This window comes from Cololabis saira, chromosome 12 (assembly GCF_033807715.1).
Source record: "Cololabis saira isolate AMF1-May2022 chromosome 12, fColSai1.1, whole genome shotgun sequence".
Lineage (NCBI taxonomy): Eukaryota > Metazoa > Chordata > Actinopteri > Beloniformes > Belonidae > Cololabis > Cololabis saira.
Genome location: NC_084598.1, coordinates 38,735,287 through 38,763,063, shown reverse-complemented (window position 1 = coordinate 38,763,063; position 27,777 = coordinate 38,735,287). Strand labels below are relative to the sequence as shown.

Sequence of the window (27,777 nt, the reverse complement as noted above, 5' to 3'; positions counted from 1 at the left end):
TGAATGACATTCAGTCAAACTCACAAACACAAGAAAAATAAAATACTTTTTGGCTTAACCTTAGTGCAACATTCTGAATGGTATGAAATGAATAGCAGCAGCTTAATGCAACATGAACTGAAATTTCACAATCCAAACATGTAAACCCTGTATAGTTTCGCTTACTTCGTCGGCCGGAAGTGACGTTAAATGCAACGATATATAAAACGATTTAATATATATTGAAAACATTAATAACTAGGTATGTCCCGGTACTTTTTTGGCCGATACCGATGTTTTGAAAATGCCGTGATCGGGCCCGATCGATCGGGATATGAACAGATAGACTCTCAAGTCCAGGTTAGCGCATGAGGTTAATTTGCGTCGTTCACATTTCTGCCACATGGTGGCATCAGCTGTTCATGATGCCTTGTGGAGCTACCGTCTAATCAATGAGGAGAGAATGAATGCTCGCCCCAAGCAAGCGCCAACCATCCAATCCATCCAGAGCTAAGACTCGTTGCAGTTCCTCGACTGGCCACTAGAGGCTGCTAAAGCTAGTCGATCTCTCTCGACCTCCAGGTTAAGCAGAAATAAACATATTTGTCGTCTGGTTCAAAAAACTGTTTTGGTCTCAATTGTTATGGCGGGGGGGGTATATATAGCATTACATTTGTTTATAATATAATTGATCGTCATGGTATTGAATTAACCCAGCACCGGCTAAACGCAACAGTCATTTTGACAAAAACATGTTAAACGGCTTTTCTGCTGGTCTGATGGCAGCTCTGCAGATATTTGGGCGAGTAACCACTGAAGGATCTGGTAAGCTAAAGCTAACTTTGATTGACATGCATTGGGCGTGTTCCTGACGGTTTCCAGGGCAACATGGCCACGTCGCGCAAGAAGGAAAAATAACCTTCAAAACCGCTCTTCAGAAGCCACCAGGTCACGTGTCAATCAAAATTAGCAGCTCAAATCAAGTCTTCCCAGCGCCTCCTCTCGTTACGTTTACCGAAGGAATTAGTTTGGATTCCTTCATCGCTTCCAAGCAGCGTCCGATCGACTGGATCCATGTGGTCACGAGTTTACCTGAATGTTTTTAGATCACGTGAGAATCACAAGATAACTTTTTCTTGCCACGACTTTCTGCTAAAGGGTAGCGGATCATACTCTGCCACGCCTACCTGGCAACCGACCTAGCAACCGACTGTGGCAAAGCTTCGCTAGCACTCTTTTCAACTATGGTCGTACTGTTAATGACGTTGTTTAAGTTGTGACATGAAATTCAATCAGCATAAATGTAAAATAGCATAAATTAGCATTATAGGTTAGCATGCCCTAAACCAAACTAAAATTTTGGGCGGGCAGAGTCAAGTTTCAAATCGACTCCTTTGAGAACGCGTGACGTCACAGTTCTTTTAATCCACTCTTTGTTTATACTTGCTGATGTCTTTCCTTCTTGGCATTGTATTAACACACACGATTTCTCCTTTGCTTTTACAGAGTTATTTACATTTGATCAATCTATCAAAAGTATTTCTTCATCACCTTTTCACCTCTTTTCTTGGACATTTTTCCTTTTTTGTTACATAAACACCCACAGCGCTGCTCATCTGAAGATGCAGTTCCCTAATTTCATGAGCTGGTAGGGACCAGATGAGTTTTTAATTTGCTGGTATTGAAGGGGTGGGGGGGGGGGGTGTACTCTCTTTTCCACGTGGCTGTAACTGAATTACAGCTCCCTCCCCTCCCGCTGGGACCCGAGTGCTTTGGACTCATTTTAAAAAGGACCTCTCTGCTTTTACGGGGGCCGGGAGGCCGGGGCTGATTTGATAAGCTGCAGTGGGTTCCACACTCCAACACACCCTCCAATAATGTGCTCCCCCTAATCCAATCAGCCTTCAGACGGTGCCACAGGTGTACCGGGAGACAAATGCTTTCTCCCTAACCGCTGAAGCGATCACGCTTGATTGCTCGTCTCTTTAATAGAAGCCTGAAAGCAACAATGGACACAGAACGTGCTCCACGGAGCCATCGGTCAAGAGGAAGGAAGAATTACAAGATGTCGGTGAAAGGAAAGGAGACGAGCTTCTTTCATCGTGGATTTGTACATTTTAATTGAAACCTTTTTTTTCTCTCTTCTATTAAATATAAAACATAAATTCCCTGAGACACATGTAATAAAGTCACATAAGACGCATCGTGATCCTAACCCAGTAATCCTCTTTTAGGTCGTTCAGGCAGGTTTGGGCTGAAGGACCAAGGAAGACGCCAGCCCACCCATACCCCTTTACCACCAAACCGGTTCCAGTACTCGTTCAACTTACGAACCAGCTGAGAACTGGTTTGTTTTTCCACAGCTCGGCAGAGGTGTCAAACGTATTCACATTCATTACTCAGGTAGAAGTATAGATACTAGAGTTTAAAAATACTCCTGTAGAAGTTGAAGTATCAACTCAAGTTTTTTACTCAAGTAAAAGTATAAAAGTACTGGTTTCAAAACTACTTAAAGTATAAAAGTAAAAGTAATGTAAGGGGGAAAAAGTCATTAAGGACAAAAGTCATTGAAAATGAATGCATCTTAGTATAATGCAAATATATTAAAGAACCAAAATAGGCCCTTTTCCACTAGTCCCGCCTCAGCTCAGTTCTACCCGCCACGCCCCCGTCTTGCGCTTTTTGCACTAGGGGCTGAGACGGGTAGAGCCGCTCCAAGCTGATACTATTTCTGTAACCATTCTGGCGAGGTTCTATCCGGGCTGAGCCAGGACTATTTCTGACGTCACCACCCTCCGCGCCACTGATTGGTCGGGGGGCCGTCAAACGTTTGAATCAGGAAGCGGGAGTCAGCGCGAGAACGACTGGCGGCTCGCGGCGATTTTATTATAAAGCGCAAAACGTCTGTTTGGTGATCCAACTCTGAGGTGCAGATGTTCATAAACCTGGTGCTGAGGACAGAATTAAAAAAGGGATGTAGATGGGCTGTTTTACTCTCAGCTGCTCGCGGCTCCAGCTGATTTCTCATCAGCGCCGACATGAACAAAGCGGTTGCGCAATCGAGTACGTCACAGCAGCTTCACCCCAACCTGCCCACTTCTCACCTGGCTGTGGAAAAACAAACGGGGACAAAACGGGTAGAGGCGTGACGAGCCGAGTCGGGCCGAGTAAGGACTAGTGGAAAAGGGCCATATGTGTACTATTGAGCATTAACATGTGTTTCAGAGAGCAGCAGATATGATGACTAGTTGCCTATAATGTAATGGTGCAAAAAGTCAAACTTCAGAGGCATGTTATCATTTATCCTAACCTTTATTGGAATGTACATCCAAGTTTAGTTGCAGGAATCTGAGGGAACGGATGTAAGAACAAAACTGGACAAGAACATCTGAAACAACCACAACCAAATTCACTCTATCCGGATGGAGCAATTTAACTGGATAGTTTTTTTTTAAAGGCCGAAATGAAATAGAGTAACGAGGCTGTTTTTAAAATGTAAGGAGTAAAAAGTACAGATAATTGCGTGAAAATGTAAGGAGTAAAAGTAAAAAGTCGTCTGAAAAATAATTACTCCAGTGAAGTATATAGATAACCAAAATTTCTACTTAAGTAAGGTAACGAAGTATTTGTACTTCGTTACTTGACACCTCTGCAGCTCGGGTGCTAAGAGGAGCCACGTCAGTTACGTTGCTGCGTCTGCGTGAAAGTTGAAGCGACAACCAGATATCTGCTCTAATAGGACTTGGTCCACGTAGCACCTCCGTGGACACATCTCTAAAAGACAGGTTGTCTCCTCCTCCTCCCATGATGCTTTGCTGCATCCAGATTCATTCTTATTTGAAAATGTCTCCGTCTCCCAGTCTTGCTATTGCCATTGGTCTTAACCCTCCTATTGTCCTAATTTTCTGAATAGAACCCGTGTCCTCCGGGTCAAAATTACCGGTCTTCAGTAAACCCCCGTTATAAGCACCTTAATTGAATTTTAAACACCAAATTTCATCTTGCTTGAAGAAACAGCTTGTCATTCATCACAAAATGCGTGAATGCTTAAGTTTTCCCTCTTCATTTGTATTTCTATAGGTAAAGAAAAAAATGTGCAAAAGGGAGTTTTGAATGCATTATTATTCATCCCAATGACTCAGTTTCTTTTTTTTCTCCAGTGAACAATTTTAGATAATGTACTATACAAAAATCCCATTCAACTAATTAGCACGTATAGGGCAGTATGCAAGTGCACAGCCTTTGTAGATGTATTCATTACACCTGAAGGACACAGTATAGTCCTTCTTTTGAGGGCAGAACTCACATCTCTTCCTCTTACTTGCCCTAGCTGGGGAAGTTAAATTTCAAGTAAAAAAACATCATTTAAAGGATTTTGGGTTGATTTTTAACACAGTGGCGGGTTATTGTGACCCGAGGACAACAGGAGGGTTAATAACTCCGTCCCCTCCGCTTACGTAAGCAGTTCTTTCCTCTAGTCCAGCAAAGAGATGGTGCTACCTTGGAACTGGGTTTTTTCTGCCCAGGAGACAGTTCTTTGTGAATGGAAACAGAAATTCCGGTTCCAAACTCAGTACTGGCCCAGAACCAGAACCAGAACCAGCCCTGGAACCGGCCCGGGGGAAAAGGGGTATTGGATGTGATTCATTTCAAGCCATGGCCCGTGATGGCCAGTAATGTGTCTAATTGGTTAGGAACTCCAATGACCACAGAATGAGTCATGAGAATGAGTAAACATATTCACAGTCTGGTAAGTAAAACTGAAACTAACAGAAAAAACTCCAATCCCGTTACCTGAAATGATAATAAAAACAAAACATTTTTGACATCTGAAACTTTTCTAATTACTAAAAGAACAAAAGTATTTTTGTTCAGTATGTTGACAAGATCCTTTCATCCTAAGTTGTGTTGTAAATATCTGTAAGTCAATAACTCTAAAACTGTAGTGCTTGTTTAACTAAAACTAAACTGAAATAACCCACAAAGTGAAAAACAAAGTAAAAAAGCTATTAAAACCTCAAAACCACTACAACTTTGGTCCGATGCAAAAAAACCCACCCAAGTTTAACATCCGTGACGACATGGGATTAATTTTATTTTGTTTGTACCAGATCAGGTAAAGTTGTATAAATGTATGTTTAATTAGGTCTGTCTTTGATTGGCGGCTCACGCAGCCAATAACTAGCCGTCGTTACTTTGGTTACTAAGCACTGTTTTGACGTCTAACGGACCATAATCACTCACATTTTAGTTTGGTAATTCTTTTTGTCGGACAAGACATTTTTAGGTTGACATGTTTCTGCGATTCCTTTTGCCTTCATCAGAGTCACTCTGGGCGGCTCTGGAAAAACCAAACAATGTCTTGTCCGACAAAAAGAATTAGCAAGTTAAATTGTAAAGCCATGGACAAAATTAACTTTATAGAATCATAAACACTTTTTCTTTTTTCCTTTTTTTCTTCTTTCTTCTTTTTTCCTCTTTTCCTTTTTCTCTTTTTTATTTCTTTTTCCTTTCCTTTTTAATCTCGACATTTCGACTTTTTATCGTAATTTTGAATTTTTTCTCAACATTTCAACTTCTCGACATTTCGACTTTTTTCTCGACATTTCGATTTTTTTCTCGACATTTCGAATTTTTGTGCATAATGAAAAAAAAATCTTCCCCCAGTTATAACTAATATAGAAACATGCAGCATGTGTTGCCTTCATTCTAAGGCTTATACAAGAATTTTCATTTTTTGTGGCTCCAGACATATTTTTTTTGTGTGTTTTTGGTCCAATATGGCTCTTTCAACATTTTGGGTTGCCGACCTCTGATTTAGATGATTTAATATCTAAAATATGATCATTAATATTTTTATTTATAATTATTATATATATATATATATATATATATATATATATATATATATATATATATATATATATATATATATATATATATATATATATATATCATATATTATATTATAGAATTATTATATTATTATTTATTATTAATATTATTTCATATTTTAGAGAGAATACGTCAGTTAACTTGAAATATAACATAAACTGAGTTGTCTAAGCTAACGTGGCTAACTGTGATTGACAGGTGTACCGGCTCCACCATCAACACGATAAAGAGTCTTCGTTCTTCGGTAAACCCACCAGTGACCTCACAGAGGCGTAATTACACAGTCCATGCTCCAACTTTAATCCTCATTCCCCCCCTGATTGTTTTCATCACCCCCCCCCCCCAGCTCACGGCCGTACAGACGGGGCTGGAATGTAGATGGAGCGGCCCGTCCACCAGCCGAGAGGAGATCAATTATCTGGAACTAAAAGCGCCAGTAGCTCACCATTAGACGCCGTGAAGTCGATGGCCACCGTGAAGTTCAGCTGCGTCCTGTTGCAAGGCAAGGCAAGTTTATTTGTATAGCACAATTCAACACAAGGTAATTCAAAGTGCTTTACATCAACATTAAAAGCGGCAAGACACAATTAAACAGTAAATAACAAATAAAATGAAATAAAATGATAAGAAAAGAGGTCAAATAATAAAAAGCACAAGCTGTTAAAAAGTAAAGGCAGTAGATCCAGCAGGTACATCTCATTCTTAAAATGGCAAGAATTACGTTTCTATATGGTCAAAACGTACAAAGACTGGGTCAAATACAGTATTACAAAAGTAATCTGTAACAATTCGTACGGTGAATTAAACCAATTTGACAATTCTACGTCACCATGCCTGTTTCCAGGGATTATCCATAACTTTGCACGGTTTTCAAAAATCACAAGTAATTAATTTAAGACTACTCTTATACAGGACTGTCTCAGAAAATTAGAATATTGTGATAAAGTTCTTTATTTTCTGTAATACAATTAAAAAAAACAAAAATGTCATACATTCTGGATTCATTACAAATCAACTGAAATCTTGCAAGCCTTTTATTATTTTAATATTGCTGATTATGGCTTACAGTTTAAAATTAAGATTCCCAGAATATTCTAATTTTTTGAGATAGGATATTTGAGTTTTCTTAAGCTGTAAGCCATGATCAGCAATATTAAAATAATAAAAGGCTTGCAATATTTCAGTTGATTTGTAATGAATCCAGAATGTATGACATTTTTGCATTACAGAAAATAAAGGACTTTATCACAATATTCTAATTTTCTGAGACAGTCCTGTATAACAAATAAAATGAAATCAAATGATAAGAAAATAAATAATAAAAAGCACAAGTTGTTAAAAAATAAGGGCAGTAGAGTACAGCAAGTAAAGTGAGAGCAACAAAGAGCATCACAAACCTCAGCAGCGACTGAACGTTTCAGTTAGATTACTGGCGGAGCAGCATAATAGTTATTGAATGTCTTGAGGGTTTAATGGGTCGGAGCTGCACTTAAACGTGAATGAACCCAATAAATAAGGGGTTTACAAACTATATTTACCAAAGTGCAGTTCAGTATGTGGCTTACAAAGGAACTTCTGGGGAAGTGGGCTCTTTATTTTCTCTGTGTATTTACTCACCGTGAGACCGGCTCATTATCATTCCACTCACCCTCCTCGGATGAAATCCACAAAGGTGTACTCCGACTCCACTTTGAAGGACAGCAGAGTTACCTGGCACACGGACGCAGGGACGACCAGGGAAGGACAGAAGAAGAAGAGCAGGACAGGCGAGCCGACAGGAAGCAGTCAGAGGAGAAGAAGAAGAAGTGAGAGGGAGGACAGCAGATCACATCAAACATCAACCCGGGGGTCGGAGCACTCACGGTCCCGGAGTTGATGTATTTCTTCTTCTTGCCTTTCTTCTTGGGATTTAAAACCTGCGGATGGAAAAGTCAGTTAGAGATGAAAAGGATCATTTTATAAACATTATATCTTGTAATGATGCTTATTGAGTTTGAATGATTCAGACGGTGCAAACAACTATAAACTGAAATAAGAAGTAACTGATATTTAGAGATCATCCATCCATTTATCCATCCATCCATCCATCCATCATCCATCCATCCTCCATCCATCCTCCATCCATCATCCATCCATCCACCCATCCATCCATCCGTCCATCCATCCACCAATCCATTCATCCATCCATCCATCCATCCATCCATCTATCCATCCATCCACCAACCCACCAATCCGTCCATCCATCCACCAATCCATCCCTCCATCCATCCGTTTATCCATCCATCCATCCACCCACCAATCCATCCATCCATCCATCCGTTTATCCATCCATCATCCATCATCCATCCATCCATCCATCCATCCATCCATTTATCCATCCACCAATCCATCCATCCATCCATCCATCCATCTATCATCCATCCACCCACCAATCCATCCATCCATCCATCCATTTATCCATCCACCAATCCATCCATCCATCATCCATCCATCCGTTTATCCATCCATCCATCCATCCATCCATCCATCCATCCATCCATCCGTTTATCCATCCATCCATCCATCCATCCATTTATCCATCCACCAATCCATCCATCCATCATCCATCCATCCGTTTATCCATCCATCCATCCATCCATCCATCCATCCATCCATCCATCCATCCATCCATCCATCCATCCACCCACCAATCCATCCATCCATCCATCCATTTATCCATCCACCAATCCATCCATCCATCCATCCATCCATCCATCCATCCATCCGTTTATCCATCTATCATCCATCCATCCATCCATCCATCCATCCATCCGTTTATCCATCCATCATCCATCCATCCATCCATCCATCCATCCATCCATCCGTTTATCCATCCATCATCCATCCATCCATCCATCCATCCATCCATCCATCCATCCGTTTATCCATCCATCCATCCATCCATCCATCCATTTATCCATCCACCAATCCATCCATCCATCCATCCATCCATCTATCATCCATCCATCCATCCATCCGTTTATCCATCCATCCATCCATCCATCCATCCATCCATCATCCATCCATCCATCCATCCATCCACCCATCCATCCATCCATCTATCATCCATCCATCTATCATCCATCCACCCACCAATCCATCCATCCATCCATCCATCCATCCATCCATCCATCCATCCGTTTATCCATCCACCATTCCATCCATCCATCCATCCATCCGTTTATCCATCCACCAATCCATCCATCCATCCATCATCCATCCATCCATTTATCCACCCACCAATCCATCCATCCGTTTATCCATCCACCATTCCATCCATCCATCATTCCATCCATCCGTTTATCCATCCATCCATGCATCCATCCATGCATCCATCCATCCATCCATCCATCATTCCATCCATCCATCATCCATCCATCCGTTTATCCATCCATCCATGCATCCATCCATGCATCCATCCATCCATCCATCCATCATTCCATCCATCCATCATCCATCCATCCGTTTATCCATCCATCCATGCATCCATCCATGCATCCACCAATCCATCCATCCATCCATCCATCCATCCATCCATCCATCCATCCATCCATCCATCCATCCATCCATCCATCCATCCATCCATCCATCCACCAATCCATCCATCCATCCATCCATCCATCCATCCATCCATCCATCCATCCATCCACTCATCCATCCATCCTCTTCTGAAAGGTAATCACCAGAGACGTATTCATCTTTTCGCCGGAGTGTTAATGTGTTTGCTGAGCAGAAAATGCTCTTTAGCTGAGTGGAATTTAATGAGCTGTGGCCTTTAATGGAGTTATCATTTCAAGAGTTTAATAGCTAACTATTTAGCATGTGAGCGTACATTTTTGTTTCCAGAAAAGCAAATAAGAAGCTCTCTTTCCCTCATTTTCCCCCGATGATATTCTCAATTACTTCTGAACCTCACTATGATGTACAGCAGATTGCAGGACTTTTTGGTGTGATGGTGCCATTATCTCCAGACATGAAGATTAAAGAAAGTTGCAATATTAAAATCCAAATTGCACGCTAAAATGAATGTAAGTTGTTGATTTCTCTCATTATTTTCTGCACAGCTTTTAAAGTAATGCATCTCAGTGCGTGGGTTGTTATATGCCTTCATAACATTTGTGTCTTTTGCTTCATCTGCAAACCACAAAAATAAGATAAATGCAGTGCTTTAGTTGTCTCTGAAAGTCTGTTTCAAAGCAAGCGTAGATGTTTTCCCAAAACTCTGACCAAGAAGTTTTAAATGTTTAACTCCAACTGAAGAGGAAATGAAAGTAAAGGAAGGTTAATAACCTTTGAGTATAAAATAAATGTGAACGGCCTCACAGGACTTGGATAAAGCTGGAACAGTGAGGGAACAGAATTGGGATTATAAAGCATTTGTTTAATGAAATATCTGGATGAGAGGAAGTAAGAAGATTCCTCCCAGAGAGGACAGAACTCATCGTGACCCTCCAAGCCGTTTGTGGGTACGAGCATGAACCCTCCCCCCTGACTGGCCTTTTCTGGGTTAGAAATCCTACAGAATTACTTAGCCTACCTTTAGCTACCTAGAAAAACAAAAAGTCTTAGCTTGCTAACGACAGCGCCCTCTACTGCCATCTGGCTTCAAATCAAATACATTCTCTCAACACAATTTTATGAACAAGCCTGTAAAATTCCACAAATATTGTTCGTTTACATTTGAAACAATTGGCCTCTTAAATTTAATGCGCTATTAAGCAGCCAGTTTGAAGAGAATCTAGTGGGTAGCTGCTAGCTTGTACTACGAGTAAAAATCTACTACCTAGTTACTAGCTGTATATTACTAGCTACTTGTCATCTAGTATTAGTAGTAGTATCAGTAGTATTAGCAGCAGCAGCAGAAATAGTAATAGTAGCCAGTAACTACCGGCCAGCTTGTAGTAGTAGTTAGCGGTAATAGTAGCCATTAGCTACCAGCCAGCTTGTAGCGGTAGTTAGTGGTAATAGTAGCCAGTAGCTACCAGCAAGCTTGTAGTAGTAGTTAGCGGTAATAGTAGCCATTAGCTACCAGCCAGCTTGTAGCGGTAGTTAGTGGTAATAGTAGCCAGTAGCTACCAGCAAGCTTGTAGTAGTAGTTAGCGGTAATAGTAGCCATTAGCTACCAGCCAGCTTGTAGCGGTAGTTAGTGGTAATAGTAGCCAGTAACTACTGGCCAGCTTGTAGTAGTAGTTAGTGGTAATAGTAGCCAGTAACTACTGGTCAGCTTATAGTAGTAGTAGTGGTAATAGTAGCCAGTAGCTACCAGTTAGCGGTAATAGTAGCAAGTAGCTACCAGCCAGCTTGTAGTAGTAGTTAGTGGTAATAGTAGTTATTAGATTCCCCTTTGGAGAAATTGAAGAGGTTTTTAGTTAATTATCAGGATTCTGATTAGCTGATTATTAGCTGCTTGAAACTACAAGCAGAAAGACGTTAACATATAAATAACTCCTGAAGTCGACGGTGACAAACATCAAACCGACTCCGTGTTGGTTCTCACTTCGTAGACGTTGAACTGGTTCTGGCCGCGTGAAAGCTCCCTGTAGCTGGTGGTGAACTCTCCAATGAAGTCGTGTCTGGAGACAAAAACCAAGTAACCAAGTAAAGAAACATCCTCATTTATTCACTCAACTTTTCCAGGTTGTTGCATCAGCCTTCTGGCACATCCCTGCCAGTCCTTGTTGACACATTTTCATTTTTATAGAGCACACTTGCACAAAGTCTTCAAATTCACCCCCAGAATTTGCACAGAACATCTAATTTGTTATTGACATTCGGGAGGTCTCAGTGTGAATCATGAGCCTGAAGAAAAGTTTTAATCCTCAGGTGCTTTTACCTTCCATCTCGATCCCAATCATAGACATCTACCTTCACGGTCCTGAAAGGAGAAAAAAAGAGAGAGACAGTATCTTCAGAGAAGCAGCTCTTTTCCAAATCATCAGCTGTCGATAAAGAGAACAGAAAGTTCTGTTTGAAAAGAGAAAAAAATGTATTCTGCTCCACCGAAGCAGCGGCAGAGAGAACAATTACACATTCACTCAGTAAATAAAGTCATGCTGGAGAGGACTGTTGACGACGAAGGTGCAGATTATTACGTGAACTGGTTTCCAGCTAGATTTTGCAATATCACATTAAGAAGAGAAAATGGAAACCTCCTTTCTGGCTCGCCAAGAACAGGTAGGCGGCTGATCATCGCAAAAAAGTATGATTGTGAATTAAGTTTCATCAAGCAGGAAAACATAGAACTCTAAACATTTCATGAATTTTCAAGCACCCATATATACATTATAATTGTCCTTTTTAAAAATATCCCTTTTAAAAAAGGGACATCACATGAAAGCATTTCTGATCTGAGAGAATATATTTGGGTTTGGGTTCAGCTCACGGTCACGATATTTGGGGCCCAAACCAAAACACAGATCCAGATCAGAGCAGAATAAAACCATTTTTATCATTTTTATCTCCAACTAATGGATCACACTGTTTTACTGCACTTGAAAATACTGAAAACTGATTTCGAGAGGCCCTGAGGAAGAGCGAGGCGGGTGGTGGAGTGGCTCTGACCGCTAAAAAGGGCTTTTAAGAACAGATCCGGTTGAAAATTGAGCTCTGGTACCATCTCTATGACAGTATTTTGAAACCCATTTCATCATGACCTCAGGGCATAATAACCCTGCTTAAAAGGCGACAAATAATAAATAAATAAAGTGTGTTGAGTGTTTGACAGCATTTATTTGGGCCTCCAAAGTGACCACCAGATCAAAAACATTGGGAAAACTGTCTCTGGTCTCCATCCGACTGCACATCTTGCTGCGTTTCAGTAGAGGACACACTAGTCGCACCAAGTCACAGCTGGGATATTGGGGTTTTACAGCCACTAAATGTACTTATTTATTTCAAATAGAAATGTTTTGGGTGGTTTTTGTATCAGCTGGTCTCGGTACGTGTGCCGTTTCTCGGCCACGGCTGCTCGTAAAAGGCCGTATCTCAGGAACGCCTTAAGGCAGTGGTCCCCAACCCCCGGGCCCTGGCCCGGTACCGGGCCGTGGGTCATCTGGTACCGGGCCGCACAGAGAGAAAAAATAATTTCTGTAGCATCGCCTGATGATGGTTGACTCTCAAACTGATGTTTCACAATGTTTTTATTCCTTGGATGCACAATAAATACACTGCAAACACACTGTAAGAGCTATAAAGGAATACAATAAAATAGAGTTAGTCTTTTGTATATTCATATAAGTTTCATTTAACTTAAATACAGACCGACGCACCTGCTCGCTCGCTCGGTAATAACAGCTACAGGCTGATTTATGGTTCCGCGTTACACCTACGCAGAGCCTACGGCGTAGGGTGTGCGTCGCCGCGCAACCTACGCCGTAGGCTATGCGGTCTTTTAACGCAGAACCATAAATCAGGCCTAACGCTAAACCCCAATACATGAGTAACCATGACAACCAAACTCAATATGTACATAAATACGGCATAACATTTGCAAAGAAAACCAATCCTTATCAGAAGGTGCTTTCCGTGGCAGTTGGCCACCACTTTAGCATTCCCGACACTAGTTTAGTCTTTCAGACACACTTTCTACTGCCGTTAAACTTTTACCATTAAAGTCCAAAACTCAGGATGTTTACAATTTCTCGGCGAGACGCCTTCAAAATAAAAGCACTAAATATCGGTCTCCTTAATAAATAAAATAAAGGCCTGGCTTTAAATAACGTTAATGAGACATAAAAACATAAAAACACATTTATAGAAATACTCATATTAAAGGTAATTTACAATTTCCATTATTTTATTTTATTTTTTCGAAAATTATGTTTTATTATTATTCATTATTATTATTACTATAGAGAAAATACAACAGTTTTTAATGCTGATCTTGTCATTTTATTTAGTTTTTATCAACTACACCTTTAGATTGGGCCATGAAAATATTGTCAGACATTAAACCGGTCCGCGGTTCAGAAAAGGTTGGGGACCACTGCCTTAAGGGATGTGGGTGATTATATTCAATTCAGTTCAAAATACCTTATTAATCCCAAAAAGGGAAATCAAATGTGTGATTATTACGTCCGACACCTCTATGGAATATACACACCCAATTTTAAGGGGATACACATAAAAACAGTTTCACTCCGGGTGTTATCCAATCAGAATGAAGATAGCTCTCCTGTGCAGATCCCACCAATAATAGACACAATCTAAAGGCAAAGACACACCGACCTGACGCTGACTAGAGCGTACATTCTGCACGTGTGTGAGATTGTAATATGTCCCCTCTCCAGGTGGTGCTAATCTGTGATGTTGCTCAGAAAGAAAAAGAAAGAAGAACAACTGGAAACGAGGGATCGCTCGAGTCTAAAGTTCTGAACCGAGCCCGCTGTCATCAGTGTTTTCACATCTGAAAAAAGTCAAGAAGGATTGAAAATACGATGCTAATAATGAAAATATAATACAATCAAACACAATCCAAATCCAAACCGATGCCATGATAGAGTGTAGTGTACCATTGCTGTTTATCTAGTTTGTTTACCATCGTCATGTCCGGTTAACTCTGATTCACTAGTAGAGGGCTAGCACTCCACCAATAAGATTGGTCGTAGAGGCCGACGGCTAGTGGACGATTCTACTAGAGGTGGGTGCAATTCATCGATGTGTCGATGCATCGCGATGCGTCACGTGACGATTTGGAATCGATTAATTTTTTTTTTTTTTTTTTAAGTTATCCTATCCAGATTCCAGACTGAATAAGCTGCTGAATCAGTTCATTTTCAAGAATGCACATTGCTTATTGTTCACTTGAAATATGGCAGATATGTTTACACTAAATACATTTGATGGGAGTACATATCTTGTTTACTTGAATTAATGAACTCATTAAATCCAGGGCTTGACCGTTTTCAGTGTTTTCCGCCAATAGAGGGCGCTCTCATGCAAGTGCAGCTTTCTCTGGTCAAAGTTAAGTAAGTCAAAGAGCAAATGTTTACATAGTCATAAAATAAATTATTTTGTGTCTTTGAAAAATACATGTCAAATGTTCAAAAAACCTTGTTATTTACTTAATGAGTGTTGTTAGAGGAACTGAGTTAATTGATTGGCTATTTATTTACAAATGTAGCCACAGATGAAGACAAAATCAATCTTGTCTGGAAAAAAGCATTAAAAATCACAATAATCGAAGAATCGTGGCACCAATAATCGAATCGAATCGACAATCGTTATAATCGAAGAATCGAAGAATCGAAGCTCCAATAATCGGAATCGAATCGAATCGTGAGGTACCCTTGTTTGCACACCCCTAGATTCTGCATGTCGAATCGGCCAAAATGAACCCCGACGCCGACGGACGACTGCCCAGGACACACCAACCCGACTCAAGGCACAGACTTGGCCCGACTGCCGATTATGAGGTTGATGTGTCGCTGCCTTAAGAGACAAAAAAATGACTTTATGTTGACGCAGAGACGTGGGATCATAGTCAGGTGGAGTTTTCCACTGGAATATGATTCATGATGGTGAAACATCACAGGTAGGACTGGATTAGGATTAATATGAATTTATATTCGTATTCTATTCTGTTCCTTATGTGTTACATCATAAATGATCCAAATGTAACTACCTGCATTCATGGCTGGTCATGGATCATCAAAGAAGTGACTGGGAAATTACATTTGAGTTTAGGATATTGTAGGAGGCTAGTTTAATTATGCCTTGATCTTTGTTTATTAATTTTTTGTATTGTATTTATTTATATTTTGTTATTATTTAGTTTTTTCTTTATTTTCTTATTCTATTCTATTTTAATTTTTAATCAGCTTTCTGCTTCCTCCTGTTCCCTCTCGAACACATTATTTTGCTGTTGTTCTTTATTTCTGGATGAGACTGTTACATTGTTTTGCTTTTTTGATATTTTGACGCTTTCAATTTGATGGTGATTTGTTGTTGTTCAAGATAAAGCCAACAATAAACAATAAACAATTAGTAGGATTCAGAGAAAGTTGGTTTTGTGCTTCGGCTGCTATCTCAGCGTTGGTGATTCTCACACCTCTACAATCTGTGGAGTCTTAAACCAATCTTGTTAATCTTGTTTTTCCAACAAATGCTTGCTTCGTTTAGGTGGAAACAGTCTATGGAGGATTAGACCTGAGTTTTATAACATTTGTCTGATGTGCTGCACCTGTACAGGTTACCATCTGCTCCTGCTGCTAACACTTGTTAGGACGAGATTACGTAGGAATCCTGTTGGATGCGGTTCATTGAGCGGATGTGAGACGACCCCTCGATGTCCACTGAGGTGAAACAAGTGTAACCGAACCGTTCAAACTCTTTCACATACTAGAAAAAGAGACGTCTGAATAGCCGGCACTTGAGAGCGCCATTCGCCCGGCGACCAGAACGAGCGGCGGCGTGTTCCCGAGCACCGATTGGGAAAGTACAACACAAACGCTGCGTGACAGCCGGGTCGGTCTCAATAACGCCAGCGCTGGTCTCTGGGACACCACGACCGACTGCTGGCATTATTCTGGCCGCCCCGGTAACAGGCGACGTCATCCACTCAGAAGCCTCTTCTTCCTTTAATCAGAGGGAGCCAGGAGCCTTTCAGCAACCCGGCGGCTAAAATACCTCTGAACGCCATGAAAGGGTTGTGCGAAATCCTCCTGACCTGTCATAGTCGCCGTTACAGAGCGCCCGGACGGGGATGGTGAACGACTGCCACACCGGGTTCAGAGTGTTCTTGATCACCTCCGTCTTGTGGCAGATGGTGAACCTGCAGACACAACAACAGATGTGAGAACCCCCCCCTGACAGAGAGAGAGAGCATTTATAATATCCACATCAGACCTGTGAAGATAAACCTGCTCCCTTATCTTAGGAAAAACCTCCTTTCTACAGCAGGTCATCTCTTTTTATGTCCGCGGGAGTGTTTCTCTGAGACGAAGCAGAACTCCAGACGGACTTTAACTGCTGTAAACGTCTGAGCAAACCTTTGAAATGAAGCAGCAGAAAGATTAGGCGAGTGTACGTCTGCGTTCAAGCTGAACGGGAAGAAAAGAAACGAGTGATGAAACACCACTAATATTGCTGGATGGATGTATTTCATGTTTGATGCCAGCACTTTCTTTGGATCTGCACTTTCCAGTGGCACTTTGGGATAATTGCTGGCAGTGGTTTTCGACTACAGTCGGTTCCTAGAGCTGAATGGGCCTCACTCTCAAATGAGGCTGTCGTTGCGATTATGAACTTTTATAGAAAAAACTATAGATTTCACATGATTTGACCACCAAGTTGCCAAGATAGAAGAAGTGTTTTGGTCTAATCGGGGCTGGTTTTGGCCGTTACGGCTCAGTTATGGGACTGGGACACGAGTTTGTGGGCCAGACACATCAGGAATTGGATCGGACTTGGGTTTTGATTTGTTTTCTTTGAGCCAGATGTGCGCCAAATTTCAGAAACTAGCTTTTAACATGAGATAAGTGTTGTGCCCAAAAGCCCAAAAGAAAAAGAAGACTTGGACCAGGTCTGGTGAACATGTGGGTTTAAGCTCACGCTCACCTCGAGTTGACGCCATCGATTAACTAACAAACCTGCAGATGTGGACCGTGCATGGTAGAAACATCTTTCCATGGCATCCATCATGATCCGCTTATCAAGTTTGGGTCATGGAGGCACCAACCTTGGCTCGTAGGCCAAGACCTCCCTCCTCCCTAAGCCTCTTCCTACACTACGTCAGTTAAGACATATACTCTCTATGTCTGCTTCAAGGCCTCTTCCCGGATGTCTGAAACATCTCCCTAGGTAGGTGTTGCTCGTGCAACGGTCACCTGTGGACAACAGAGATTCAGATATCTGCTGTTATCTTCCGCTGAAGACCCTGGTTCGCTAATAGACTGGTGGAGGGAGGTGTTTCCAGGTCCAGGAACATCTCCAGGCCTTTTTCTTCTTGACGTCATTGAGGATTCATTGGAGTCATCTTGGCTGGACATTAGGAATGGGCGATATTTTACCGTTCGCGATATACCGTCAAAAAAATTCCTCACGATAAGAATTTGTCATCTCGCGGTAAAAATGATAAATTCCCATTGATGACGTTTTTGTGTAAAGCTGATTTTTGAAAGAACGAACGAACGAACGAACGAACGAACGAACGAACGAACGAACGAACGAACGAACGAACGAACGAACGAACGAACGAACGAACGAACGAACGAACGAACGAACGAACGAACGAACGAACGAACGAACGAACGAACGAACGAACGAACGAACGAACGAACGAACGAACGAACGAACGAACGAACGAACGAACGAACGAACGAACGAACAAACGAACGGCATAAATTCCCGTTGATGACGTTTTTGTGTAACAAACATGGCGGATCTGAGAGCGAGATAGGTTTATAGTTGAAAAGGTAGAGTTGAATTGGTATTTCTTTTATCGTTATTTTTATTGTTATCGGGATAAAATGCCAGAAATTCTCGTGATTCTCGTGAGCATTTTTTAGTCCATACCGCCCATCTCTACTGGACATGTCCACAGTACTAAACTGTCTCCATTTCTAGACGGTTTGTCTAACTGTGAACTTTAAAATGACCTTGTTTCACCTTCCAGACTTCCAGCTGAGGGGTTTGTGGACATCATCAACCATTTCCGTCACAATAGATCGTACAGTAGTCCACATCGATTTGACCCAGGTTTACGCCGGGTTCCCGTGGAGACGCACACCGATATACCTAACAAACATATTTTAGGGGCAGCGGGAGGAAACCGGAGCAACCGGAAGAAACCCATGCCAGCACCCACGCAAAGAATCGAACCAGGAACTGTCTTGCTGTGAGGCAACAGTGCCAACCGCTAAGCCTTTAGCCCCCCCGAGGCGTTGTCAGACATGATTTGTGAAAAGTATTGAGAGCAAATCAACAACTGATGATAGCTTGTCCTCAGAGAACTCCGGTTTAATAGCTGCGTTCCCTGAAAATACAAGGAATTATAAAAGTTTGTGTGTCATAAGCTTAAAAATGTTGCGTTGCTCTACTTTTTTTTAAACTTTTGTTTACTTTTCCGACTTTCATAAAGATCAGATCACATTTTACAGCAAATTAATGCAGAAAAACAGTTATTTTAAGGGGTAGACGTGAAGTGTTTCTGAAGTGTTTTTATTTGAAGCTCAAAGCTAAAAAAAACAGGTTCAAACCAGTTATAAATAGACCTTGTGTGATTATCTGATGGTGCTGTGTTGTGAACAGTAATGCATTTTAATCTTTAAATGCAAAGTTATGTATCCCCTACAGTATGAGGAAGTAAGTGTGAAAATAGGGCTGGGCGATATATCGAGATTTTAATATATATATCGATATATTTTCAAACGCGATATGGTACGAGACAAAATATCGTTTATATCGATTTTAAAAAAAAATAATAATAATTTTTTTTTTTTTTTTTTTTTTTTTACGATTTTGATATAGCTTATTTTGGGACAAATTGACTTGAATGTTTTATTTGAGATTTGCACAAATGTTTTGTTATTTGCACAACTGTCAACCTCAGTGGAAAAGTCTGCCTGTTACTGTCTACATTGAATTAATTGCACAGTGTATTTTAATTTAATTGTTATGCAGGAAAGGGATATTTGTTTTATTTTATTCAAGAAGCATTTTTATTCTATATATGCAGGCAGTTTATTTTTATTTCATTTGTTTTATACATTTTGATATTGTGCAGACCTCTGTTAATAAAGGAACCTGTGTGACATTTGGCACGAGGCTTTGTATTAAAACTGACTGTTTTTTTAAGGGTTTGCCTCAGAAAAAAATGAAGCTAACAGAGATACTATGCTATAATGCTTTGGGGAAACCCCAATTATGGCACAGAAAAAATATCGATATATATCGAGTATCGCTATTCAGCTAGAAAATATCAAGATATGACTTTTGGTCCATATCGCCCAGCCCTATGTGAAAAGTTCCCTCTGCAGTCTCGTGTACGTTTGCATTAACGCTTTGAGCCTCCCGGACGAGCCCCAACTCACGTCCCATCCTCGTTGCTCCGGTAGAAAACCAGGAAGGGGTCCGACTTCCCGAAGAAGTCTTTCTTGTCCAGTTTGTTGGCGCACAGCTGCATGGTGGCGATATCCTGGCAGGGAAGACAAGCGCCCGTCAAAACAAGTGTCAGAACTTTCACAGCCTGCAGGTTCGTGCAGGACGTCTGCGTGACAGTCGGGAGACGTGGAGTCACTCTGGATGAACTCATGAATAATGGCGGTGACGACGTGGACCGGAAACCAAACACTTTAATAAGCTGATGCATGCACGGGTTGCAATCGCAGCTTTGTAAGAAAATTACACATTTATAAGAGTAAAATACTTCTTATTAGAGGACGTCTGCGATAAAGTCGGAGAAGCAGAAGGGAACGATCTATAAATATTCATGAGCGGTTACAGCGGTTAATGAGAAGCTGTGTTTCTGCTGCCGAGATGCCGAGGATAAGAGGGCGAGGAAGGAAAGGAGGAAGGAAGGATGTATAGATAGATGGAAAAATAATGAGATTCAATTTCTCATGAGGGGAGGCATCGCGGGAAACCTAAGCTCGGCACTGACGGCATTTGTATCTTGTTAGTTGTGAAAACCTCCCAGAACGGTGATGCCGAGATAAGCCTGTTGGTACGAGGGTCTCTGGTATAAAACCGTGTCGGGGGAAAATGGTGAAGCTGGAGGAGGAAATCGCTTCTAAAGAGAAAACTACCCGACAGTTTATCTTAAACACACTTAGACGAGGAACACGGTGAGTTGAGACCAGATCAAGGCCCCTTCACACACTCCTGATCTGTTTTGATCATTAAAAAATAACAGTCACGCAAAAGTAGGTTTCCCCTCTTTTGATCCTGTTTTTCTTCTTTTTTTTAGAAAAATATAAACAAATTAATTTGATCATAACATGTGTTTGCATCAGGCTCAGATGAACAACAAAACCTTTGTTCCCTGCACATTTAGTTATTTAACATAAACGAAGCAAAAAGAAAAGCTTCATGTGGGCAATCCTAAGTACCCCCACGAGTTAGTAGCGGGTGGCTCATTCTTCACTTCCCAAATCATCACCACTCCACTGCCATGCTTATAAGTGGGTATGAGGTAGGAATGGGCGATATTTTACCGTTCACGATAAACCGTCAAAAAAATTCCCCACGGTAAGAATTTGTCGTCTCGCGGTAAAAACAATAAATTCCCGTTGATGATGTTTTTGTGTAAAGCTAATTTATGGTTCTGCGTTAAATCGACGCACAACATACGTGAAGGAAGGAAGGAAGGAAGGAAGGAAGGAAGGAAGGAAGGAAGGAAGGAAGAAAGAAAGAAAGAAAGAAAGAAAGAAAGAAAGAAAGAAAGAAAGAAAGAAAGAAAGAAAGAAAGAAAGAAAGAAAGAAAGAAAGAAAGAAAGAAAGAAAGAAAGAAAGAAAGAAAGAAAGAAAGAAAGAAAGAAAGACACACAACGTACGTGAAGAAAGAAAGAAAGAAAGAAAGAAAGAAAGAAAGAAAGAAAGAAAGAAAGAAAGAAAGACGCACAACGTACGTGAAGGAAGGAAGGAAGGAAGGAAGGAAGGAAGAAAGAAAGAAAGAAAGAAAGAAAGAAAGAAAGAAAGAAAGAAAGAAAGAAAGAAAGAAAGAAAGAAAGAAAGAAAGAAAGAAAGAAAGAAAGAAAGAAATGAGCAAGAAAGACAGAAAGACAGAAAAAAAGAAAGAAAGAAAGAAAGAAAGAAAGAAAGAAAGAAAGAAAGAAAGAAAGAAAGAAAGAAAGAAAGAAAGAAAGAAAGAAAGAAAGAAAGAAAGAAAGAAAGAAAGAAAGAAAGAAAGAAAGAAAGAAAGAAAGATCAATTCCGGTTGATGAGGTTTTTGAATGTGGTGATAGATTTATAGTTACAAAGGTTTTTTTTTAATCATCATTTTTATCGTTATCGGGATAAATGCCAGAAATTATGGTGATACATTTTTTAGTCCATACCGCCCATCCCTAGTATGAGGGTGTTTCTGCTGTATAGTCCACGAGATGCAGCTCTTAGGATCCTTTGTTGCTAAGTACAACCTTCAGATACATTTGCAGCTACATCGTCTCCTCAGAAGAAAGTTTCTCACTTGTAAGTTATCGTTCTCCCTCCAAACTGTTTGGAAATTACGTCTATAACCATTTCCATTTATGTATATGCAGCCACAGCTGTTTCTCTACGACAGCGATTCCCACTGTTTGGGCCGCGGCCCGCTGGTGGGCCGTGGTGGTACTGCAGGTGGGCCGCTGGAGGTCATTCAAAATAAACCAATGAATATGTTCAATCCGTGATTTTGTAAATATGTTTTTAATTACTGTAAAATATTTATGACATGATTTAAACAAATATTTGTGTTATTCTACTGTCACCACAGGTGTGACCTTTTTGTTCGACCGTCACATTAATATAGGAACGTAGCTTATCTCTCGTCATCAATCGGCCATCATAAGACTTCAGTGGCTCACAGGAGTCAAAAGGAAAAGAGAAAACGAAGCGGCAAGTGAAACCGGCACCGATAATCAAAACAAATGTTGTTTTTTTTATCATACAAGGACAAATAATATGTGCAGGAGAGGAAAAGAAGCCCGAAGGGCTTATAAAAAATCCTCCCCCTCAATACAAAATCACCAAAACAAATCAATCAATAGAAAAAGAATAGAAAGGAAAAAAAAAGGTAAAAGAAACAAAGAAAAATACAATAAACACCCAAACAAAAATATCTATGAAATGGCAATTTCATTTTAGTACGAATAGCCTGTTAATTTTGTCTATATAAAAGATACCCCATTAAGCTGGTCCTAAACATTTTAATGATGACGCTAACTTAAGAGATCTATCTAAAGAGTTCCAGAGTTGAGGGCCATGGAATTTGATAAAGGATTGGTGACTGCAGGTACGACAAAGAGGTAAATGAAAGTTCTTCCCACCTCTAACTGAATAAGAATGAATATCTGATGATAACAGAAAAAAATTATGAAAAGTGCCTGGAATGTCTTGTTTGAAATGAATTAACTTAAACATAAACAGGCATGTTTGAAACTTATTAATAGAAAAAATTGATAATAATTTAAATTTGCTAAAAAAGGGTGCAGAAGGTGCTTGATGAGAAGAAAATGAAATCATTCTCAAGAATCTTTTCTGAATTAGAAATAATTGGTTGAGGTACGAAGAATAAGAAGCGCCCCAAACAATGTTGCAATACGTCAAGTATGGATAAATTAGACTATAATATAATATCATGAGACAGGACTGATTAACTAAGAAAGAAACTCTTCTAATAATACCATAGGATTTCATAATTTTTTTTGCATACATACTCAATGTATGTTTGGCAATTAATTCTAGTCTTGTATGTTGATCACATTTGTGATTAAAGCTTTGGTGACTGATTTTATCTTTTATTCTTCTTCTTCTTATTATTATTATTATTATTGTATGTCGACTACAGTTGTGGTTAAACGTTTGGGTGGGCTCCGAAGATTTTTCACATTTCAAAGTGGGCCTTGGGGTTCTGAAGTTTGGGAACGGCTGCTCTAAGACAACTGATTATATCTTTCCCTGGTGACATTGTGTTAGTTTCAGACGTTGAACGCTTCAGAAAAGCAGAAATATCTGCTGTTATATGAGGTCTGACCATGAGTAACGGCACCGGGCTGCAGCTTACCCTTTTAAATCCCAGGAAAATAGTAAAAGGGGGTACTTAGTATTGCCCACCTGATTTTTTATTTTTTATTTGTTATTTTTTTGGGCTTGGTGAAAGTTATATATCGTTGTCTGAGATTGCATGTCATTTTCATTAAAAAAGGAGGGGTGCTGACTTTCCCACAGGACTGTCGGGGGGCTTCGATTGCCTGAGTGGGAGGAGACGACCGCAACTACAACAACACAGCCGGTGGTGATGAAAAATGCAGCCATGGAGATGATATAGCAGCATCTGTGTGTGTGTGTGTGTGTGTGTGTGTGTGTGTGTGTGTGTGTGTGTGTGTGTGTGTGTGTGTGTCTGTGTGTGTGTACACTGACCCTGCAGTTACTGAGCTCCTCTGCAGTCAGGATAATGACTCCACACTTCTTCCCTGGAATCCCACTGAGAGTGCGAGGAGACGGGAAAGAGAGTGAGGGGAAACAAGGCAGAAGGGTGGCAGCTGCATCACGGCATTAATAATAAAAGTGCAAAGCAGATGTCATTCATAGCTATGAGCTGCTACTGAGCCGGCCGACGGCCCAGCGTGCGGTTTGCACGTTTCCAGGAGAACGCCAGGCCTCCGCGGGGTCCTGGACTCGCTCTGCGATGGGAACGAGTGGAAATGAGCTCGTATTAACCGCCGTGTTCCGGAGGAGGTTAACGCCGGAGATGTTGGGCGAGGGTCGGGTTTCAGGAGACACTGCAGGGGACGTGTAATGAAGATTGTCTCTGAAAAAACACAACTATGCCTCGTTGTTTGGGGCTGTTCGAGTCTTAAATGTCACTTGGTGAGTTGATCAGATCTGCAGGGAACTGTGACGTGACGGTAGAACCAGAATCAAGCTACAGTTAATCGTCATCTCAACTGCACATCATTCTGCTGTGGTTGGGAGTAAAAATCAGCCCACCTCACGGTGTCCACACCCCATGAACCCAACGCTATGATCAGAGCTGTAAACTCATAGTTGAAAAGAGAGCTTTCGTACCACATCTTTCCTAGACAACAGGACAGGACGAGGACTAGCAGCAGCAGCCCCAGACCCAGTCTCAGTCTCAGAGGACTGTACGAATCTAATGGCACTTTTCCACCAGCACCTACTCGGCTCTACTCATCTCTGCTCGACTCAACTTGGCCTGGTTTATTTTCCATAACAATTCAGCACCTGGAGCAGAAGTAGGAGGTTGGAGAAGCTGCTGTGACGTATTTGATTGTGTGACTAAACGAAGAAAACAACAACACTAAAGATGTAGAACCTGGAGGAGATGATAGATGTGCTGCTGGGTCTGTGGCTTGTGTTCGATCTAAAGTAAAATAATTAGAGTGAGAGAAGCTTCAAGCAGTGAGGCTTTTTAATTTTCTTTTGTTTGTCTCGCTGCTGAAAAGTCAGCTGGAGCCGCGAGCAGCTATGAAGTGACAGAGCTCCTGGTAGATCTGGTCGTTCCTTATCGCCCGTCTAGATCCCTTTTTAATTCTCTCCTCAGCACCAGGTTTAGGAACATCTGCACCTCAGAGTTGGATCACCAAACAGACTTTTGCGCTGCCGTAGCTGGTCGAATAAAATGAACAAAAAGCTGCAAGTCTCTCTTTCGCTGATGTCACATCCTGACTCAGACGTCTGACTCCAACCCCCCGACCAATCGGTGGTCTGTAGTGTAATGATGTCAGATACAGCCGACTCAGCCGCTTAGAATCTCGGCGGAATAGATACAGAAAAAGTATCTACTTGGCACGTTAGACCCCTAGTGGGAAAGAACCAAACAGAGAGTCGAGTCGGGCTGAGTAGGTACTAGTGGAAAACCACACAAGACCCAACACAAGAACACAGTTCTCTTTGTTGTGGTGCATCGGCCACGTATCGTTACGGCGAGGACCCAAACCCGGACTGAGAGACAGCAGGGGTACCAAACAAAAACTACTTTACCAACCAAAAACGTGCTGCGCAGGCATCACCACAACAAGCCAAAAACACCAACGACTGCCCTGACTGCAGTGCAGGATTATCAAGGGATGGTTGACGACTAGCAGCGAAAAAAGAAACATTAAGATAATAAGTGCATTTCCACCAGCAGGAGTTCTGGGTAAATCCGCCAGACAGGAACCTCTAACAGGGCCGACCGTCTGTTACCGGCGTGTTTCCATCAGACTGTAGCGCCACACAAGAACCTTTGACTGCGTCGACCACCAGGTGGCGGTAACGCTCATTTTTTGCAGTTCGCAAACAGACAGCACATAAACAACGAATGCTACTTGAGTTTTTCTTTTTAAACATACACCGTGGTCGTAGTAATTGAGATTAAAAGACCCCCCCCGCCGGACCTCAATACTGGTGTAATATGACAACAATACCTGAAGACGCGCAAACGACCCTGAAAAATCTACCTGGAACTCCCGCTAGTGGAAATGGCCCTAATGTTCAGAGGTGTCAAGTAACGAAGTACAAATACTCTGTTACCTTACTTAAGTAGAAATTTTGGTTATTTATACTTCACTGGAGTAATTATTTTTCAGACGACTTTTTACTTTTACTCCTTACATTTTCACGCAATTATCTGTACTTTTTACTCCTTACATTTTAAAAACAGCCTTGTTACTTTATTTCATTTCGGCCTTTAAAAAAACCTATCCAGTTAAATTGCTCCATCCGGATAGAGTGAATTTGGTTGTGGTTGTTTCAGATGTTCTTGTCCAGTTTTGTTCTTACATCCGTTCCCTCAGATTCCTGCAACTAAACTTGGATGTACATTCCAATAAAGGTTAGGATAAATGATAACATGCCTCTGAAGTTTGACTTTTTGCACCATTACAATACTTATAGGCAACTAGTCATCATATCTCCTGCTCTCTGAAACACATGTTAATGCTCAATAGTACACATATATGGTTCTTTAATATATTTGCATTATACTAAGATGCATTCATTTTCAATGGCTTTTGTCCTTAATTACTTTTTTCCCCCTTATATTACTTTTACTTTTACACTTTAAGTAGTTTTGAAACCAGTACTTATATACTTTTACTTGAGTAAAAAACTTGAGTTGATACTTCAACTTCTACAGGAGTATTTTTAAACTCTAGTATCTATACTTCTACCTGAGTAGTGAATGTGAATACTTTTGACACCTCTGCATGGAGGTGAAATCTAGATCCAGATTGATGTCAAAACTGTTTATTGAACCAGGTAGTTAATTTCTGCTTAACATGAACAATGACTCGTTTCTCAAGTCAAGCCCCCCGGTGGTCAGTCGCTGAATTGTTCAATTCCTGCTCCACATCAGACCTTTTGGGGTTCATAATTCCAAAACCGAAGGAGTTGCTGCCCAGATAGCCGGCTCTTAAGGTGCGGGTATACTTCTGCGTCACACACACGCAGAGCACACGGCGCACCCGTGGTGCCGTCACGAATCGTTCAGACTTCTCCGTCTCTCCGTTTGGTCGCGGTGCAGTACCCCCCGCGGCCACTAGTTAGCGATCTTTTTCTGAATGGTTTATCCGACTTTTTCCGGTCACAGTAAATCAAAGAAATAAGGACAACTATTGTGCAAAAAACAAAAACAAAAAAAATCACATATAAACGAAGAAAAAAGCCCTGGAAGTTCACTACTGATTCAAACCGGAAACCGGAAATGCTTCGCTTTCAAACGAACCAATCACAGCCCTCTCGGTCTGCGTGTGGACGGCGTCTCCTCGACGCGTAGTTACAATTTTCGGGAGGTGCACGTCACTGACGGCGCATGTGACGGCGTGTCCTCTGCGTGTCCAAAAACCACACGCCGTAGACACGGCGTCGTTTTGACGCAGAAGTATAATTCAGCCATTAGCCCCGAAAGGGCCCGAACGGACCAGCCGGTTGGCTTTCTCTCGGATAGACGCCGTTGTAGATATTAACGGGGCTTTTCTTTGGCTTGACAACGAACTGTCCGCTTTGAAAAGTAAAGTGGCTTTAAATCATGAAAACTGATATGTCTGTGCTTCACCTGCCTCCCACGGAGCCATCAGCGGTGAAAAACTCCACAGGGTGCCTTTAATCGCACGTTATTTCAGATAAAAGAAACAATTACTGCGAGTGCGTAACTGATGAAGTGATTCAAGTACTTTCTGTTGTATGATTGATGATCCCACAAAAGAGGTCTAATTTTTTATTATT

The 27,777-nt window shown here is 41.1% G+C and overlaps 1 protein-coding gene across 1 annotated transcript in view; it reads right to left on the bottom strand.

Moving 5' to 3' along the window:
• cpne9 (copine family member IX) overlaps window positions 1-27,777 on the bottom strand; it is a 137,576-nt gene that overhangs the window by 27,448 nt on the left and 82,351 nt on the right. Inside the window, exons 7-14 of the mRNA XM_061735068.1 lie at window positions 23,971-24,034; window positions 19,944-20,047; window positions 16,580-16,684; window positions 11,747-11,788; window positions 11,411-11,486; window positions 7,737-7,790; window positions 7,523-7,584; window positions 6,320-6,366 (exon numbers count right to left, since the gene is read on the bottom strand). Coding sequence (XP_061591052.1) covers window positions 6,320-6,366; window positions 7,523-7,584; window positions 7,737-7,790; window positions 11,411-11,486; window positions 11,747-11,788; window positions 16,580-16,684; window positions 19,944-20,047; window positions 23,971-24,034 — 554 coding nt within the window. The remainder of the gene's footprint in view (window positions 1-6,319; window positions 6,367-7,522; window positions 7,585-7,736; window positions 7,791-11,410; window positions 11,487-11,746; window positions 11,789-16,579; window positions 16,685-19,943; window positions 20,048-23,970; window positions 24,035-27,777) is intronic.